At 35.7% G+C, this 19711-nt stretch overlaps 2 protein-coding genes and 1 long non-coding RNA gene across 10 annotated transcripts in view; 2 read left to right on the forward strand and 1 right to left on the reverse strand.

The window, feature by feature from the left end:
- hdac5 (histone deacetylase 5) overlaps window positions 1–1572 on the forward strand; it is a 122513-nt gene extending 120941 nt beyond the window's left edge. For all 8 annotated transcript variants that reach the window (XM_087244310.1, XM_087244311.1, XM_087244312.1 and 5 more), the window contains 2 exons: window positions 355–511; window positions 997–1572. In XM_087244310.1, coding sequence (XP_087100436.1) covers window positions 355–511; window positions 997–1036 — 197 coding nt within the window. In that variant the 3' untranslated portion in view covers window positions 1037–1572. The remainder of the gene's footprint in view (window positions 1–354; window positions 512–996) is intronic.
- LOC147845614 (uncharacterized) lies at window positions 270–9315 on the reverse strand. Its single transcript, XR_015480764.1, has 3 exons — window positions 8846–9315; window positions 977–1718; window positions 270–536 (listed from the first exon to the last, which is right to left on the reverse strand). It is a non-coding gene; the product is annotated as an uncharacterized LOC147845614 (long non-coding RNA).
- Window positions 9112–19418, forward strand: lsm12a (LSM12 homolog a). Its single transcript, NM_214817.1, is given in 5 exon segments — window positions 9112–9246; window positions 13430–13563; window positions 14986–15095; window positions 15908–16034; window positions 18016–19418. Coding segments are annotated over 5 exon segments (591 nt in total). The 5' UTR covers window positions 9112–9119; the 3' UTR covers window positions 18109–19418.
- Window positions 19419–19711: the final 293 nt, after the last annotated feature.

Genomic DNA, 19711 nt, shown 5'->3' on the forward strand with positions numbered 1-19711 from the left:
CAACTTTAACCCGAAGGTCTTTAGAAAGCTGGGTGTAAGTTTCACATGGTATGATGGTTTTCTATTGGCACTGTATGTACAATGAAATACAGTATATATATATATATATATATATATATATATATATATATATATATATATATAGATAGATAGATAGATAGATAGATAGATAGATAGATAGATAGATAGATAGATAGATAGATAGATAGATAGATATATATTTATTTTAATTTTTTTTTTTTACAGTAGAAAAATACAATAAAATATTTAAGAATCAGTTTTATTGATCACTTTATTGATCACTTTTAAATCCCTCGTGTCTCCTCTTGATTGACCTGTTCTGGTGATGTGCAGGTAAACACTGGACGTCTCTGCAGAGGTTGGCTCCCACGGTAGGTCAGTCTCTACTGGATGCTCAGAGGCGAGAGAAGGATGAGGCAGACACTTTGACCGCCATGGCCTCTCTCACTGTGGACAATGAACAGCAAACCACCTCCACTGAAACCAGCAGGTACTGCAACTCTGCTGTTATACATCTTAAAATACAAAATAAGAGTGGTGTTTAGATGTCAATATGGTGCTGAGTGTTTCTGCTTTAAATAATACGTTATTTTAGCCTTCAATAATCGTTACCAAACATATTCTTGTGGAATGCCCACTTTTTTAGGTTATCAGACAATGATTTCTATCTGGAAAGACTTTAAATGAAATATTTTCAAATATGAATCATTCCAAACTTAAAAGTAAAACTGTTTTAGATTTTTATTTTATATTATTATTATTATTATTATTATTAATATTATTATTATTTATGTAATTTATTTTATGTATTTTTGTCGCAGTTGATAACTTTTAATTGTTAGAATATTTTTTATAACTATAGAAAAGTGATATTTATAAAATGCGGTAAACTTGATCTGTTTTTGTGCCATGGCATAGCCAGAGAAGCTGATAATTCTCTCTCATTAATCCTTACCCAATGACTGGTCCCCTCAGATCAGCAGAGGAGCCGATGGAGGAGGAGCCCGTGTTGTAGAAGAGCGAGTTCAGGTCATCACTGCTCCAGTCTTCTCGTCCACATGTGCTTGGCACTGGTCACCCTGACGTCACGCCTCATGTTCCTCCTCCCAGCTCTTTGATTGGTTCCCTCGGTCCGTCACTCATTTCCAGGTGCTTGACTGACACGTTCACAGCACACCCACTTTTTGCTTTTCCGAGGTTAAAGCATAGCAAACCGTTGCCCAAAGTGGACAACAAAGGCATGATGGGTAATTACAGGACCACTCCAGTGAGGGTTGCGCAGCTGGACAGGCCGAACAATGGAAGTACTCTTCAGAAAGAGAGGCCTTTGATTTCATTTTCATGTTGTGTTGGACTGAGGATGTAAAGAAGAACATGCAAAAAAAAATTTAAATGAAGAAGAGGAGGAAGGGAAAAAACACGACAGCACAGAGATGTTGTCGCACGGAGAGCCGCGAAAAAAAAGCTTTGTTTTCTGTACAAAGTATAAGTGATGTACAAAGTTCCAAAAAAGCCAACAAGCAGCAAAAATACTTCAGCACAAATCACAAATATACACTCATTCACCGTTGAGCGCAGTTCCCGGAAGAGGAACTCGACGTCCAGATGCCGTCGAAACACCTTTTGCAGACAAGTATACTCGTTTACACTGTACCGTGTTGATTTTTTATGGTATACTTGTTCATCTGTATAGTATCCTGTTATGAAAAGCACACAAACATACAAGAAATATAAATATATATATAATATATATATATAAACATATGTAAATTTATATATATATATATATATATATATATATATATATATATATATATATATATATATATATATATATGTATATATATATATATATATATATATATATATATATATATATGTGTATATATATATGTATATATATAGTTTTGTGTGTACCGTATACACATTTGAGCATACTTTATATCCCCTTATTCGGACATTTTCTTATCAGCTGTGGTTGTACATACAGTAAAAGAGTCTGCAGACTTTTCAGAACGTGGAAGAAGGATGCTTAGCCTTTCATCCCTTTTCTCTCAGAGAAAAAAAAGCTTCTTTTTTGGGGGAATATACGGCTTCGCGATGACATACTCGCAAATAAACGTAAATAACAGCAACTCATCCGTTTTACGACGAAAGGTGTAAACGACGAAGAAAGGATTTCAGTCTTGACCTTCGGGCGAAGACGCTGATAGAAAGAAAGAATTTTTTTTTTCGAAGAACTTGGTGCCTTTTATACTAAGGAAAACATTCAACACCAATACTTAACGAATCACGAGTCCTCAGACTTAACTTACATTGATTTGTTTGTTTTTCAAATTGCCTTAATTTTTTCGAAGAAAAAGAATTTTAGCCATGAACGATGGAGAGCACAAAACAATTATCCTCCTCCTGCCCCGGTTTCTTTCTTTATTTTTTGTTATATATATTTTTTTGTTTGTTTCATTTTTATGTAAATGTTGTATCGGTAAACGGTTTTGATACATTTTTATTTTACTGTTAACGAAAGAACAAAGGAACGAGAGAAATTCAACGATTGTTTTATTTATCGGTCCTGTGCTGTAGGCTAGCACATGACATGATTGTTTGGAAACACTGACACTGTTGTGACCAATTTTTGCTTGTTTGTTTTTTTTATCCTCACCTTTGTACATTTGTTTGGCTCCTTTTATTTGACTTTATTTCCACTGGCGAGAGTGTTAGCGGTGACTTTTTTTATTGAACCATTTCCTTTTTGTACAAAAATGTAAAACAAACAACAACAACAACAAAAAAAAGAGTCTGTATCAGTGTTAATTTTGTCATTTGATTTGAAGTATTCTCTGATAAGGAATGTACAGCGTGGTACAGATATTATCGATAATGTTGATTTTATGTCACTGTGCAGTGCATTTGGCATTGTCCTTTTTCAGGTTTTCAAGATTTTTTTCCGGCAATAAGAGTGACTACCACTTTTTTTTGTTTAACACTAAAATACTACAACCTTTTGGTTACATCTGTCATCTTTTGATATAGCTTTTACGCTATTGATATGGCTATTTTTCACCAGACTAATTAGTATTGTTCATAACTGTCGTCTAATAGCTGGTTAATCACTTGTGGATGAAACGCAATGGCTTGTTTATGACCCTGAAATAACGATCATTACATTTTCACTGTGTGTGACAACAGCTTTTTTGAGGGGCCAAATTCGAATTAACCTACTGCGTTTTTATTTAATGTCGCCCTCTTGCTTTTGCAACGTCGTAACTTGTTGTGAGAGGTGACAACATGCCTAAAGACGAAGACTTTTTTTTTTTTTTTAAATAATGAGACTGAACCGGGCCTCGAGCATCTTGCACTAATACTACACTGTAGGTCCGATAATTGCATTTCTTTTTCACTTTCAGTTCTCAGACGCAAATTACGAGGCATTAAAAGCAAAGTAAATAATCTCAGCTAATGCGTTTTTTAATCACGCACGGTTTTTTTCCTATGTGTACATTCATTAGTTCAAGGTTGATATTGAAATTTCGATGCGCATTTCTTGACTTCGCTCTCGTTTGATTTATTTATTTGGAGTCAGAAATGATGGCTGAGAGTAAGTTGCATTGCTTCTGGATAAGTGTGTCTTGTTGTAAATCTATGATAAGTTACGTACATTTTGTCGTTTCAACAGCCTCATCGCCTCTGGGCAATAACTTTTTAAAATAAAAAACAAACATCGGCCAGTTTTCCGCAAAAACAGTCATTTATGAAGAGCCATGTCACCATCCGATAAAGCATTTACACATTTCAGCAGTTTTTTGCTCTGTATGTTGAATCACTAGCGTCACCTTCAGCTGTTCATTCTGTCCCGTTATCGTTTGCGTACCAAGTGCTTTGACTTGGCAAAGAAGCAACAGGAAACGAACACTTTGTGAAAAATCAGGCACTCGCCTGTGTACGTAGATACTGTAATATACACTAAGAGATTTTCCCTCTTCTATGTGGCTATGGGATGATATGTGCTGTCTGAATCAGGAACTACTGTGATCAGGTTTTGTAACGTTTGGATGTAAATCACCAACCATTTGTGCATAGTTTTGTATCTTCACCTTATATGGTGTCAAACAGTTTATTGGCTGTGCAGTTGGTGGTGAAAGCTTTACTGTTCGGTCCTTTTTTTGTTTATTTAAGGAGGAATCAGCTGACATTTTTGTCCCTATTTTGAGGATTGAAAACCTTCTCCTTGGGTGTGCTGGGTTGAGCAATACATAGAGAGAGGAAATAATCGAACAGATGTAATACAGTATGACTGTTGGCTTTCTTAAAGGGATAGTTCACCCAAAAAGGAAAGTTTATGCACCGTTTAAGATGTAAGTGACTTTATTTCTTTGGTAAAACATTAAAGTTTTTTTGTTGTTGAAATTACTGGTGATTTAAAGTAAATTGCCAATTGAGAAATTAAAGGGATAGTTCACTCAAAACTGAAATTTGTTATAATTTAATCAGCCTTCACTTGTTCCAGACCTATAAGAGTTTCTTTCTTCTGTTGAACACAAAAGAAGATATTTTGAAGAATGCTAGTTGTTGCACTCATTGACTTCTATTTTATTTTTTGCCTACACTGTGGCAGATCCTTCAGGACTTTGCAATACCACAATGCTGAATTCAGTGCAAAATCAAGCAAATGTCCCAAAACTTTTGTGGAGCTCACAATTTAAATTTTTTTCCCCAGAGATTTCCTGCATATTTTAGACGATCAGGACAATTTTCCACCATGCCATTCAGTTGTATCAGTCGCTAAACTTCTATATATTGTAAATATGCATCTGTTATCATAAGCATGTCCTTCTCTCTCTCTCTCTCTCTCTCTCTCTCTCTCTCTCTCTCTCTCTTTCACACACACTGTCCGAGTGGCATCATTTCCTGCAATATGTTCAAATAGCCGTCAAACAACATGGATGACTTGCCATTTATTTTATTTCAAATTCAAGTGGTTTTATTTTGAAATATGATACAGCAGGGTTTAGTGGTAAACTGTAGTGTCTCTAGACCAGAGATGCCCAAAGTTGACCCATGATAACCTTCGATTTGTCTCGCCACCCCATCTGAGAATATTTGGATTGTGGAGGGTGATAGTAAGGTTGGGGCGAATGCTACAACAGAGCTCGTCAACTTCTATTTTAACATACCCTTTTGTTTAATTGTTGAGCTACAAAAAAAACTTGAAATTAAATGTTGTGAATTAATCCGATTTTTAAAAATGTAAACACTGTTACTCGACCATAAAAGACAATGCACAAGACATCGACGAGCAAATGAAGACAAAGGCAGGTGCAACTTGACTAGAATATTCAGCATTGCACTCCATTGTGTTATAAATAGGGATGTTCCGATCAGGTTGATCTCGAGTATCTACCGATACCGAAACCTGATCTGACACTTATAATAATATATAAAAAAAGAATAGAGCGAAGAAACAGATCCAGGATGTTTGTTTTTTTATTATTTAATTCATCTTATTCTAACATGCAACAACTCCTTTAACAAACAGAGCACTTCTGTAAGGTAGCTTAAACAATCAAGTAATAAATAACATCAGTTTTTCACTTTTGGACTTTAGTGCAACAGTAAATATAAAAAATAAATCTAATATAAAAAAAATAGCACCTCAATCTAAAATACCCGGCAGGCAATCTTAAGTTTACATGTCTCACAGTTTGCTATGGCAATGTTGTCATCATCAACTTTATCTGCTTCAAGCTGCTTCCGTGTTCTACTTTGCCAACATTTAACCAATAGCGTCTCTGCAACAAAGAGATGTCAAGCTGCACACGTTGCTGTTTCTATGTGAAGTCAAGAAAGAGGTCTCACTTAGTGCCACCCCATAACTATAGGTGTTTATACATATACACATATATTCGAGTCCTGTTTGGGAGGAAACATCCAATTCCAATCGAGTGGTCCAATCGAGTGGCCCAATTTCCGACCATGTGTTTGGATCTGGATATCCCTAGTTATAAATGGGATTGCTTATGGTTTTAATGTTGGAAGTACATTATAAAATGTAAAAAAAAAATGTTTATATAATTTTTAATATAAGTATTGTGAATTGTTTTTTATTATTTTTTTATATATAATTAAAATAGGAAATTACCATGTCATACAGTTTGCTATATTTACCTTCGGTCCACCACCATAAATCAGATTTGGATTTTGGCCCTTCATTAAAAAAAAGTTTGAGCACCCCTGCTCTAGACTTTGTTTCTCTCTGTGTTTCCTTTGCATGAATTACAGATCAATGGTTTTTATGGTCAAGAAATTTTCTAAACTAAACAATAAAATAAATGCCAGAAAAATGCCACAAATTAGCAAAAACTCGACACAAAATCTGATTTTTTTTTTTTTTTTTTGCAAAATCCTGATGGGACTGCAATTGTGCCAACATTCTTCAAAATATCTACTTTTGTGTTTAACAGAATAAAATGCTCATAATGGTTTAAAACCACATGAGGGAGAATAAACAATGAGGCAATTTAGATTTTCGTGTGAACTACCCGTTTAATTCCAGTGGCTCTTGATGAAACATTGAGCTTTAATAAAGTGAAATGATTGGTCTGTGCAGGAAATCGATCGTTATTTACAGCATGATTTATTTTGGGGTGAATTGTCGCTTTAAACAAGGCACTGAGGGAGGCTGTTCATTGACGTTTTCCACTGCAGTCTCTTTCTCAATGACCTTTACACTAAGAAAAAGAGAAAAAACAACGACGTGAGCGTGAACAGGGCCTTACGATGGACTTTGAGAAAACCTCTGTACGTGTAAAAGACATTCGCCATGGAAGATAGCTTTACCGTCTCTGCCACATTTTTTGCTATTGGGTAAATATGTATATTTATTGATAACTCATATGTTGTGTATATGTAGTGACCTATGATCGTCGAGGTTCAAAGAGTGCTTGTATATTTTTTGACTTTTTTTTTTTCTTTTTGGAAAGAGCGGTTGTGTCTCCTTCACCGTCCCTTCATTTCTTTGCTGTTCTTACATCACTCTGTTGTGATTGGGTGTTTCAATTCGTGAGCTCTTTTAACCTTTCGATTTTTAAGCTCCTTCTTTTCCTCTCTCTCTTTCTCGTCTCTCTTCTGGTCATATTGATATGCAGAAGTTCTCTGAAATTATCAAAGCACATTCCCTGATTTATTGTGTTCTTTCGACGCTTTCATGTTGCGACAATACAAAGGTGTGTATACTAACTGCTACACACGTGTATATAGGGTGCATATATGTGTACACATGTGCAATACACGCTATTTGAGCAATCTATTACTGTGACTATTAATCATTAAAAATTGCTGTCCCTTTGACTCCTGCTGTTCGTCACTTCTTTGTAGTAATGATGAACTGTTTAATGCTCTGTATATGGCCGATGGTGATGCAGATGTATCCGTCCTGTCCAGTTATATATTTTCTGCATATCACCTTCAATTTCTGAGTTTATTTATTTGTGACAGCTGTTTTACTGAAGCTCATTTACTTCAGCTCGTGTTTATGGCGTCTTTACAGATTTTTCTATATTTGAATGGCCGTTTAAATGAATGATTAATGGTCAATACTAAATTGTTACTTTTATTAATGCAGTTTAATTATACATGTATTTATAGCTATATTTATTTTGGATTGAAATAAGAGAAATAGAGATATTATAAGTATTTTATAATAAATATAGTTAATAATTATTTAATTCTCATTGCAGTTGAAGTCAGAATTATTAAACCCACTGAATTATTAGCCCCCTTTTTATTTTGTTCCCCAATTTCTGTTTAACAGAGAGAGTTTTTCAACACATTTCTAATGATTATAGTTTTAATAACTCATCTCTAATAACTGATTAATTTTATCTTTGCCATGATGACAGCAAATAATATTTGACTAGACATTTTTCAAGACTCTTCTATACAGCTCAAAATGACATTTAAATGTTTGCTTATGTTAATTAGGTTAGCTAGGCAGGTTAGGGTAATTAGGCAAGTTGTTGTATAATGATGATTTGTTCTGTAGAATATCAAAAAAATATAGCTTAAAGGGGCTAATAATTTTCACCTTAACATGTTTTTTAAAAGATTAAAAACTGCTTTTATTCTAGCCAAAATAAAACAAATAAGACTTTCTCCAGAAAAAAAATATATTATCAGACATTCTGTGAAAATTTCCTTGCTCTGTTAAACATCATGTGGGAAATATTAAAAAAAAAAAAAAAAACTCTAAGGGGGCTAATAAGTATGATTTCAACTATATATATATATATATATATATATATATATATATATATATATTTTTTTTTTTTTTTTTTCATATAAAAATGTTTGAGATAACCTTTTAATGTATTTAATGATGCATGTGGCACGTTTTTTTCTGCATAACACTAAATGTTAAAACAAAATAGCAAACCTAAAGGCTATATATATATATATATATATATATATATATATATATATATATATATATATATATATATATATATATATAATCTCAAAGAAAATAAATAAAATAAATGAACAAGTGTTTTAAAAATATCTAAACTTTTTAAATAAAAACTATTATCGCTATTATTTGACATTTTTTGTTCAAATATTTTTTTTATAAAAATATGACAATAATATTTTATTCTAAATACATAATATAAACAGCAAATAATTACTGTATTTTACTGTAAGTGATGCAAATAAATATTTTTCTGATTTAGACAAAAAGGCATAACAAATGGCTATGATAGCAGGTTTTCCCCACTGTTTCAAATTTCAGTCATTTTAAACAGACTTTTTCTGAAAGAGAAAAAAACACCTCATTCAGGTGCCAGAAGATAACCGCTGTCTCCCATATCATTTCAAAATACTCGTCCGAATAAAGCAGGAGGCGCGGATGAATGAGTGCTGTAGTAAATATATTCACGATCCACTACTCCATAGTAAAGTGGGCGTGACCTCGCTTGCGGCGGGTTTTTTTTGCGTCACTTCATTCATTCACACGCCACGCCCACCCACTCGCGCTCCCATCCCGTGCTGACGCGGCTGCGCGTGTTTACGTGCAGCGACTGCTCCGTTTCCTGGCGGAGAAGATGGCGGCTCCTGGACCAGGAGAGTATTTCAGCGTCGGGAGCCACGTCTCCTGCCTCACCTGCCTGGGGCAGCGCTTGCAAGGAGAGGTCGTCGCTTTCGACTACCCGTCCAAGATGCTGACGTTGAGTATCCTTTTGTCGTCGCGGCTTGTCATTGAATCGTCGGGATTCACAACTGTTAGAGGCCTGGTTTGTCAAAGAGGTTTGCTGCGGGGTGAAGTGAGTCCACCAGGCATTCGCTTCCGTGTTTCGCGCATGTCGAGTCAGGTGGTGCTCTTTTGGATCTGCGATTGGTTGCCACGTTTATAACTATGGCTTTTAGTTGATGGCCTGCAAATATTAGCACACATTTGGACTCGGGCGATAGGAAATGTAGATTTACTTTGATGTTTTTCAGCAATGTTGTGTTTTAGACGTCGTGTAAGAGCTTTTGTGTAGTTCTACTGGGTCCTCATGTTCAGAAAACACTCGAAAATGTCTGACAAGAATGCTGTAATGAATATTTCCTAACTTAGATGTTTTATAGATTGTTTGATTGCTGGTCGGTTTAGCTCGTGTGTATAAATTGTGCGGTTTTAACGCTCACAGAGACCACATGGAATTGACATTATTTTTGCTGCGGGGTTTTTGATTCATTCAAATGAGTCGAATCTTTTGAATCAACTCCCTTGTCGTTTCTGTAGATTCTGTTGTCATTGGTGGTAGCAGAGTGTGTATAAGTATTATTTATATTTCATAGTACGTATGCCACTTGCTCTTATATTAGTGTAATTGTCATTTTAATGTCACATAGTCGTCTATCATGTTTGCGAGTCCCTAAAGCTTCCCACATTAACACATGCAATACATTAAACTTACTGTTTGACATATTATTTTGTTGGAAAGACAACGAGATTGTGCACTGAGGTGAACTAGAATGATTCGTTTACATAAAAGATGCTCAACTTGACTCAGTCGACCGGGTCCACGAATCGTTTGCCTGATTCATTAACGAACATACAATGATATTAAACAGCTGTGGAAATAAGGCATGTAAATCCAGAAATGTCTGCAAAATTATTAAATCTAGCCCTATTTAGAAACCTATGGTGCTTGTCTCCTAAACAGGAGGGTTTGGCGCGTTTATTTCCAGCATCAGTCTTAGTCACTAATGGAGGTGAATGAGAGTGGACAGGCTGTCAAGCACACATTGCTGCTTTTCCCCGCACGCTTCTACGCATGCGTGCTCAGGGGGCGTCAGCTAGCTTGCCTTGAACGCTAACGTCTCTCTGCCTGACGTGCAGTAGTATGTGTAATGTGCACATCACAATTAGGCATTCTAGTTTGCGTTTTACATGCATCATTCTCTATTTTTATTATGGTTTTGGTCATGACGAGTGGTTTTCTTGCTAACCTGCTAATGTGCAGCCATTCATTTACATTAAGTCACTTCATGTCATACTATTTAATTTAGTCGTTTGTACTAACTTATATAGGGAGAAAATCTTATATAAATATACGTATAATATAAGCATTATATTTAATATTGTATTGTGAGATTACTCTTTCAGATGGTTGGCCTAGTCATGTATTTTATTGGTTTACACAAGTGATGATTAACCATCTTCACAAGTCTCTATTAACTGAATAGTTTTGACCAGACTGACATCTGTATATGTGGAGCTTTCCAGAATCAGTAAGGACAAGCTTCTATTTTATTCGTTTAACATGTAAACACACTCTTTGCAGCTCAGCAATTAAACAGACAAACAAATGGTTTCTCTGTTTGAGGGATTCGTCCCAACCTTCTGCATCAGGCCGTACTCACACTATGTACAGTTGCCTCGAACCGGGCCAAAGCACGCTTGTCCCCCCTCTCGTCTCCCCCGACGGCCCGCACTCACATACATCCGGGCCTGGGCACGCTTACATCATTGCTGCTGCGCTGTTCAGTGAGCGCTCTCGCTCAGCACAGTGGAGATTTCTCTAGTTATATTGTTTAAGTAGTATGATATGCAGTGTTATGCAGTCAAATATTTCGCCAAACTCTCCTTAGGGATGCGGTGACACGCAGTCAGATATTTCGCCGAACAGATCTGCCAACAGTCATGAAGTCCTCGTGCTGCAGGAATGAGGAGGTGTGCTGAAGGTGCTCAGCTGTCGTGCATTGAGGTGTCTGTGTATTTAATAAACTATGGCAGTTTGTGTTCATTGAACAGTAAGATTGATTAAAAAATCCATGAAACAGTCCCTTAAAGTCACGTCTTGCTTTCAGTTTTGGGCTTTGGCGCATTTTGCACTCACAAACGTACCGCGCCAAAGCCCAAGTTAACCATGCTCAGGCCCACCTCTTCCAACTGGGCCAGTGCCGGCCAAGTGTTCGGATAGCATAGTGCGATTAGGCCCTCAGTTGTCCATCAATTTTTTTTGTATTGATTGGCGGCCTAAATCAAAGGTTACCATACACCAAATTTGTCCCGCTGGCCCAAGTTTGGATATCTTTCCTCTGTAATATGCATTTAGAAAATAGATAAGTTGTGTTTTTACTTTATGTTGGCTCAAATCACAGATTATATTTTACTCATAAATACAAATCTAAAAACAATTGGGTTATGTGTTTAAGTAATTCTAGACAATAGTTTTGTACAGTTAGCATGGAAAAATTCAATAGGTATTCCATCAGCGCCTCAGTTTCCTCAGCAAGTTGAGAAGTTTTAATGTTAGTACACAGACTTTAAACGTGGCATATAGATCATTAATATTGAGTGTTCCCACATATAATATTGTTTCATGGTTTGTTAACGCAACATTTATTTTATAACGCACAAATTATCGATCAGGCAAATAAATTAACTGATCACAAACAACATTCGCTGCAGATTCAATTTGACTTCTGAAAAAACAGAATATGCGATTTGAAAGATAATACACATCCCCTTCACTCAGTTTTTGAAGTGTTACTATCAGGATGCAAGTTTAAAATTCCTAGAGCCTATAAGAAAGGCTTATTAAAAAGTCGTTCATCCCAATTGCAGTTGTTGTAATAAATTGGATCACTGTTTAATGTGAATGGTGCGGTTGTTAAGAATGATCTGCAGTAATATGCATGAGGCTAATTTAAGTTTTTAATTCATGTTGTTGTCTTGATGAGTGTTGCTGTTATGTGAGTGCAGTATGGTTGCATGCAAGTTACCAGTGTTAAGGACGAATTTTCTTTCAGTGCCAAGCAAAGTGAACAGTAAAGTTTAAACTAAAACTAAACAAAAAATGAATGTTTCTAAAATAATTCAAGATGTGTTTTGTGTAAAAATCTACATTATCATTGTATGGCTTCCAATACAAACTGCTTAAAAGGAGCCCTAAACTTCTGTGTAAGCAAACATATTCTGAGCTAAGAACCAGCTGAACACCTGGAGTCAGCTTAAACAAAGTTACATTTGCTGACAGCACTATCTTTGCTGCTTTGGTTGTATTCCTGTTTTTAGAATAGTTCTGCGACTGAAAACAACATTTGATCTGTTTGTTTAGTAGAACTACCTCCATTAAACATCATCTCAAACTATCCGAATAACTTAAAATCGGCATTAACTCATCAGCCGTGAACACACTCAGTCTGCTGTCGGTTGTATATACGGCTCATATCTGATTGCAGTCTGTCATGTTAGTAATCAGACTCCGCCATGACACTCATCTCATTACTGACAGACATTCATTCAGTCATTTTATCCTGTTTGGTAACATGAGAGGCCACGCATGAAACCAGAGTAGAGACATGCATGGTATGGCTTACAGCTGACATGTCGCATCGGTGGGCCCTTGTCACATTTCCGCATTTCTCAGTAGTGGAAAGGGTCATGGCATGCTTGGGTAAACTTAGAGCGCAGTGAATGGGAATGTACCACCAATATATTTTGTTACAATCCTATTCGCTGAAATAATGAAAGAGGAAGGTGTTATCAAGACTTTCAGAAAAGGGCTGATAATGGCAGCCAGAAGAGAGAACAACAAATGTACTGTCCTGCTCCCATACTCTCTGTGTTTCTCAGTACTGGGTTGTGACTGGAAGGGCATCTGCTGCGTAAAACATATGATATAATAGTTTGCGGTTCATTCCACTATGGTGACCTCTGATAAATAAGGAACTAAGCTAAAGGAAAAGGAATAAATAAATGAATATTAAAAACTTTCAAGGATTTAAGATGCTGATAAACATTAAACACACCATAACAGTCTTGTAAAAAGGATGCACTATTGTGAGCTTCTATCTCTTTCTCTATTGCATTTTTTATGATCAACGCATAAATGCCAGACACCTTGACTCATGTGACCAGAATGTGCCCCGTCCAGCGGTAAACCCAACCTTAGCGATGTGATGCTTGTTAACTTGGCCTATGTGTCCGAGGTGGACATCATCACTGACCGTGCTGAAACTCCTCCCCCTTTAGCATCTCTCAATTTTAACAAGGTAAGTCCATTTATTTTGCTTAAGCCCCTTTTACACATACAGACCTTTCCGGAAAATTACCGACAATTTTCCTGAAAGGTCTGTATGTGTGAACAGGCCCTTTTTGTAAATACCTGTAAATTAGTTCTGGCTATTTTCTGGAAAGAAAAGTTGTAACATTACTAGTAATTTGTCGGAATGCAGCGCTGTGTGAACGCAGAAGGAAGATTGCCAGAAAGTGAGCGTTTACGTCTAGAACGTGCTGACATGAGGCGTCTACTTTAGCCAATCAGAACACTCAGATGCATTCACATCTGCATGGTTTGAGAATAAAAGCCTGTGGATATGCTTCCAGACATATTTAGCTGCTAGATTTTAATCAGATAACGTTTCTTTGTTCCTTCTTAATGCCAACTGTGTATAAAAAAAATCAATTAAATGCTTATGATAAGCCATTGTTTGTTTACCTTCAAGCTCTGACGCGTGCGCACGTGAAGCAGCCGGTGAAGCATGCATCTTGACATGCGAAAGTCTTCCTCTATTTGTATTCATCTAAGTTGTTCTCGATAATGATCTAACCACAGAGTTTGTAATGAAGTCATATGTTTATAAATACAAGCGCAGCCGTTTAGAGGTCTTACCTGGGTAATGATGTCAGAATTTACAGGTATTTTGGAATAGATGTGTGAATGCTCTTTTCCATAAAAATTCCGTAAAGTCCTTGCCAGTGTGAACAGTGCTTTTTTTTTTTTTTTTTTTTTTTTACAATTTACTGGTAAAGTCATTCCAGTAGTTTTCTGAATATTTATTGTTATCACTGTGTGAAAGAGTGTGATTGTCATCATAGTTCAGAAAAAAAAAAGAAAAATTTTGGCATTTATTTGTTTTTCACAAACTGGTATGAGAATGCTCTTGGTCCCATCCAGACTCGTCAGCGCTACCAAGCCGACCAATCACAGAGCTTGCGCTACGCGTCGTTGCGACGTGTAGTTACATTTTTTTTAGAGGTGCACGTCAGCGACGGCCACTGTGTAGGACTATGCGTCAACGCTGTAGCATACCCGTGCGTTTGACGCAGAAGTATAAATCAGCCTTAATGCCCCAGTAAAGTGAAGGGGACGCCATACTGTCATTGCGCCCCGTCTTTCAGATGAGACGATAAACCGAGGTCCTAACTCTCTGTGGTCATTAAAAATCCCATTTGACTTGATGAAACCCTGCTTTGTCATTGTGTTACCATGGAAACAGTACAGTACACACTTTTGAATGCCCTTTGTTGCTTTTCCTAGTGGGCATTGTTGTGTGGACACTTTTAAAATGTTTTAATAATGACTTTGTTTTTTTTATTTTTATATTTATATGAATATAATTTATATGTTATAGTTATACTTTAAATAAATATATTTTATATTTATCATCATTGCTGTTATCATTTCTCTGCAGCTTGTGAACAGAGCACGAGCTGAAAAGGAAGATAAGTTGTCGCTAGCTTATGCAGTTAGTGCTGGGGTCTCTGTAGAGGGTCAGCAGCTGTTCCAGACCATTCATAAAACGTAAGTGGGACTCAAATGTATGGGAATGTTGATATGCTTAATTCAACTGTTCTGATGGATTATGGTATTTCTGGAATATTATGGAATTTTAAAAGGTCTAATCCAGACATTAGAAGTAAGGGATTTATTCCTCTATCCGAATCATGCAAAATCTTTTTTATTTTAGTTGTTACATTGCATTTATAAAAATTTAATTTTACTGAACAATGTGTTTTTTTTTTATTATTATTTCAAGAGATTTGCCTATTTTTAGTCATTTTATTTATTTCTTGTCAAGATGAATGCACTGTTTCTGAATTTCTGTGGCTGTGTCTGCTCAGTGTTCAACACAACAGTTGCCTGTTGTTGTTGTTTTTTTTGTTCATCATACAACATTGAAATTCAGCTAATTAGTCTATCAAAAATAAGGGAAAAGTCAGGGAATTTTGACATATGGCTTACAGTGGTAATCCTTACTTAAAACTTTTTACCTGATGGAGCTTTGGTTTCTTGCCAAGTTAGCTTTGGATTGCTTAGTTGTGGTTTAAAAGGAAATTAATTTGTAACTCTGCCTGCTCATTTACATATTAAGAGCTTTTTCACACATGAGAATATAAATTTTAGAAAAGAAAATCATTACCTTTATATTATATTTTCTTAATTTGACCTTAATTATTATATTATATTATATTATATTATAAGTTTAAGTTAATAATAGTTAATAATATAAGTTTATTATTGTGAATAAATGTTTTGGACTATTTTAGCATGTTTTTTTTATTATTATATTATAAAGCAAAGAATGACTTGTTCATTTTCTTCTACACCCACAGCATCAAAGAGTGCAAATGGCAGGAGAAGAACATCATCGTGATGGACGATGTGGTCATCAGTCCGCCATACCAAGTGGACAACTGTAAAGGCAAAGAGGGCAGCGCTTTAAGCCATGTGCGCAAAATAGTAAGTTGCTTAATTCTGCACTACATTTTGCTAGTGTTCAAAAAGTGTTTTTTAAAATAGAAAAATACATTTTTTATCTGCAAGCTAGCATTTAAAAAGCATAATACCTTTCAAATATATGAAACCAACTAGCATGAAATCCATATATCCGAAACAAGTAACAGCAAGAATGTGATCAATTTATATATTTATAGACAATCCTGATTTTGGGGCCTGTGCACACAACTGTGGTTACATTTTTATTATACATTTCAGTTCAACCTCAACATGTTTAGTCTGTACACATAGTAAAAGCTGCATTCCTCAAGCAGATAGTAATAAGTATCATTTTTACAGTGATTCAACAGTGTGTGTGTTTACTGATCCCAAACTGAGCAACTAATTGTTAGTGAAGTGTTTAAATTTGTATTGTCCTGTAAATGTGACTATTCCGGATGCTGTTATGAAGTAAAGAAATCACAAGGGATGATTCTTCATGAGGAGGTTTCTTCATTCGTTAGGGTTGCCAGATCTGAAAAGAAAAATTTGTAACCACTGACTTCCATAGTATTTATTTTTCCTACTATGGAAGTCAGTGATTACATGTTTTCTGCTTTTCTGTTCAAAGAAACTTATAAAGTTTTAGGGCCATTTCATTAAGAGTAAATGGTTGAATTAAACTACATAATTGTTGCATGCTTAGATGAGCACTAATCATAGTAAAATTGTAAAGGGTTTAAATATTTGTTGTTTCTAATGAACTATTTAATATATTTGATCCATTCGCTTTAGGAAATAAGTTGTCACAGAAAGGAAATTAATTATTGTATATATTTTTCCTAAAATCTTAATATTTTACCTGCAGATTTTATGCATAAATTTTCAAGCTGCGAGCAGTGTTGCCAGATTGGGTGGTTTTGAATTTGGTTGTGCGTATTTAAAATGGCTTGGGTGGGCTGACAAAGTTTAAGTGGTTATGAAACATAAATTTTGTATCCAATTTTTTTTTTTTACAGAATGTAACTGTGTGCTCCTATTCCATTCAGTTAGTAGTGAGCAGTGCATAGCTTAAACTGCGGTAGCCCACCTGCAAGCAGGTGAAGGAAAGTTGTATCAAAATCTGACTCCCATTTTTATTCAAGCGCATCATGCAGCATCTGCAGTTAAACTCACAGCGGTTTATCGATCATTTTTCCCACAATTGACCGCAAGAACGAACATAGGAGCGTTGCCTGACTGACAAACCAGCACCTCAGTGTGTTTAAAAGAATGCAAAACGCCAAATGGTAGGAATTTATACCATTATGCAACTACCTAAATCATGGGGCTGCTGTGAAAGCTAGAACTCATGTCCTGCTTCTCGTTTCGGGAGTTGCCAAATTGATTACTTTTAGGCTCACCAGATTTATTAGAGACACATTGGAGCACACTAGCTAATTGATATCCTTAAAACAGACTGAAACTAACATCTAAAATACTTTATTTACATTTCACAGGATATTTAATGCAAAGAATTTATAAACTGTTTAAATATCATCTTTAAACAAATAGATCTACAATATATAGACGAATAGGTTGTGTAATCTACAGAACAATAAGTACAGGGTTGTGAAGTGATACACTTATGTTGTAATTTTACTATAGTGGTTCTGTGACTGTTGGGGTTGGTTGCTGTATGGTTAAAAATGTCTGAAAATTAAAGTAACTGTTAATTTCTGATTTAAATAAATTAAAATAAAATATTAGTGTAATATTTTGGGGTTTATTGTGTGTGTGTGTGTGTGTGTGTGTGTGTGTGTGTGTTTAGGTGGGTTTTGGACAGCTTTTGAGCTTGAAACCCTCAGCTATATCTGGCAACACTGGCTGCAAGCATTACCTAAACTTAAATAGAAATGACGAATGAGCAAGACATAGCCTCCTGCTGATATAAGAAAACTAACAACATAACTATTCATTTTCATGCTACCGTTTTGCTATGCTAACCATCACCCTCTGTCCGCAGGTCGAGAAACATTTTCGAGATGTGGAGAGTCAGATATCAGTGCAGCATTCACAGCAAGCTCAACACACACAGGACTCTGCTTTATCATCATGAGCCCAGACTCAGAGAGGGAACATTATGCTGACAAAGGAAGTGTTGTTCGTTTTAAATTAATATTTTCTGATGTTTTTTTTTTTTTTTTTAACCAATCGCCAGACAAAGGTTGAGATAGCTGATACTCAGCGTTTTGAGCAAGGATGACGATCTTAAACGTCTGAAGAGAAAAACTGCTTCCACCCACAAAAAAAGAGAGCAAAAACAGTGCCGTCATAGAATATCATTTGATAGAGAAAACATCTGATGTCCTCATTTCTTTTCTTGTTTTTCTGTTCTGTTGGATCGCTGTTCTTTGCGTTTACTTCTGTGATTCATTTTGATTCACTTTTCACTAAAAAAATCTTGTAATCCGTGATCTTTCTTTCTACCCATAAAGAAATGTGGCACAATGTGTGTGAGGATTGAAGCAAAAACTGTTTTATTACGTTAAAAATTTGCTCAGACTGAATTATTATTAATTTTCTTTGCGCAAATAGTTTCTCTTATACATAGGTTTGGATAGACTAATAGGGCTTAAGGGGCAGGATGGGAAATTGAATTGCACTTAACATCTACCCAACATCTCAATTTCTGAAAAAAATATTTTTTTTACATTTCTTACATTGTAAATGTCACTTTAAGTGACGGACAAAGGAGTAACACTCTTGAGTTCTGCAAACATCCTTTCAGTTTACATGTAGAACGTGTTCATGACGTCTCTTCAGCTCCAGGAAGGAAATGGAGAGTCCCTTTGGTTAAACATTACATTATTTTCTTCCATTTTGGTCCTGTAGTTGCCATTTTGAATACCTCTTCCATATTGGGACCATTTTTTTCATGATGCAATGTTTGTATTATCTTTATTATTATTATTATTATTTCCGAAAGCATCCAAACTGGAAGGGTAAATGCGATCCATGCATTCCTTGATTATTTCAGATTTACTTTGTTTTTCTTTAGATATGCGTCAGCGTAAGACTGCTCGTATCTTGCTCATCTCTCGCAGCAGGACTGATCTCTTTTCTGAGCGGGACTATTTGTAATCGCCTTTTTTGGGGGGGAAGTAAACATTAAAGTGATCTCTTGCCATGTTGAGAGACTGGGACAGGGGGGACGGGTGGAAATCCTCCCCGTCCCAGCCTCGTGAACTTTGTAGCCTGATGGAGGCTCTAGCAGTGGCGCCAAGCTGTGACGGGCATATCCGCGTTACACAGCAGTTCGTATGGCTGTGTGCTAACGGGGTTGCTGTTGGCCTATAGGTTTCTTTCGCAGTATTTTATTTTTTATTTTCAAATAGTAATGAACAAATAAATAAAAAAAGAGAAAAATCTCACTGGTGGTGTTTTGAAGCTCTACGATCTTTTCAGAATTGCTTGCAGCTTTCCTTTCCATTTCCTTGTGCTATTTCAACGTTTGGTGGAAGCTTGATTCAGCCACGGACAAAATAAAATAAAAATCAATTTTTGCATAAAATAAATCATTTTTATCAAAAAAAAACAAACCAAAAAATGAAATTCACAATCAGAACAACAGCATCCATTATTATTATTATTATTATTTTAAAGATGCAGTCTACTCCACTTAATTGTAGTGCTGTAGACTTATTTAAATTTTTTTATTT

The sequence above is a fragment of the Danio rerio genome, chromosome 3 (genome assembly GCF_052040795.2).
Source record: "Danio rerio strain M-AB ecotype USA chromosome 3, GRCz13ab, whole genome shotgun sequence".
Classification (NCBI taxonomy): Eukaryota; Metazoa; Chordata; class Actinopteri; order Cypriniformes; family Danionidae; genus Danio; species Danio rerio.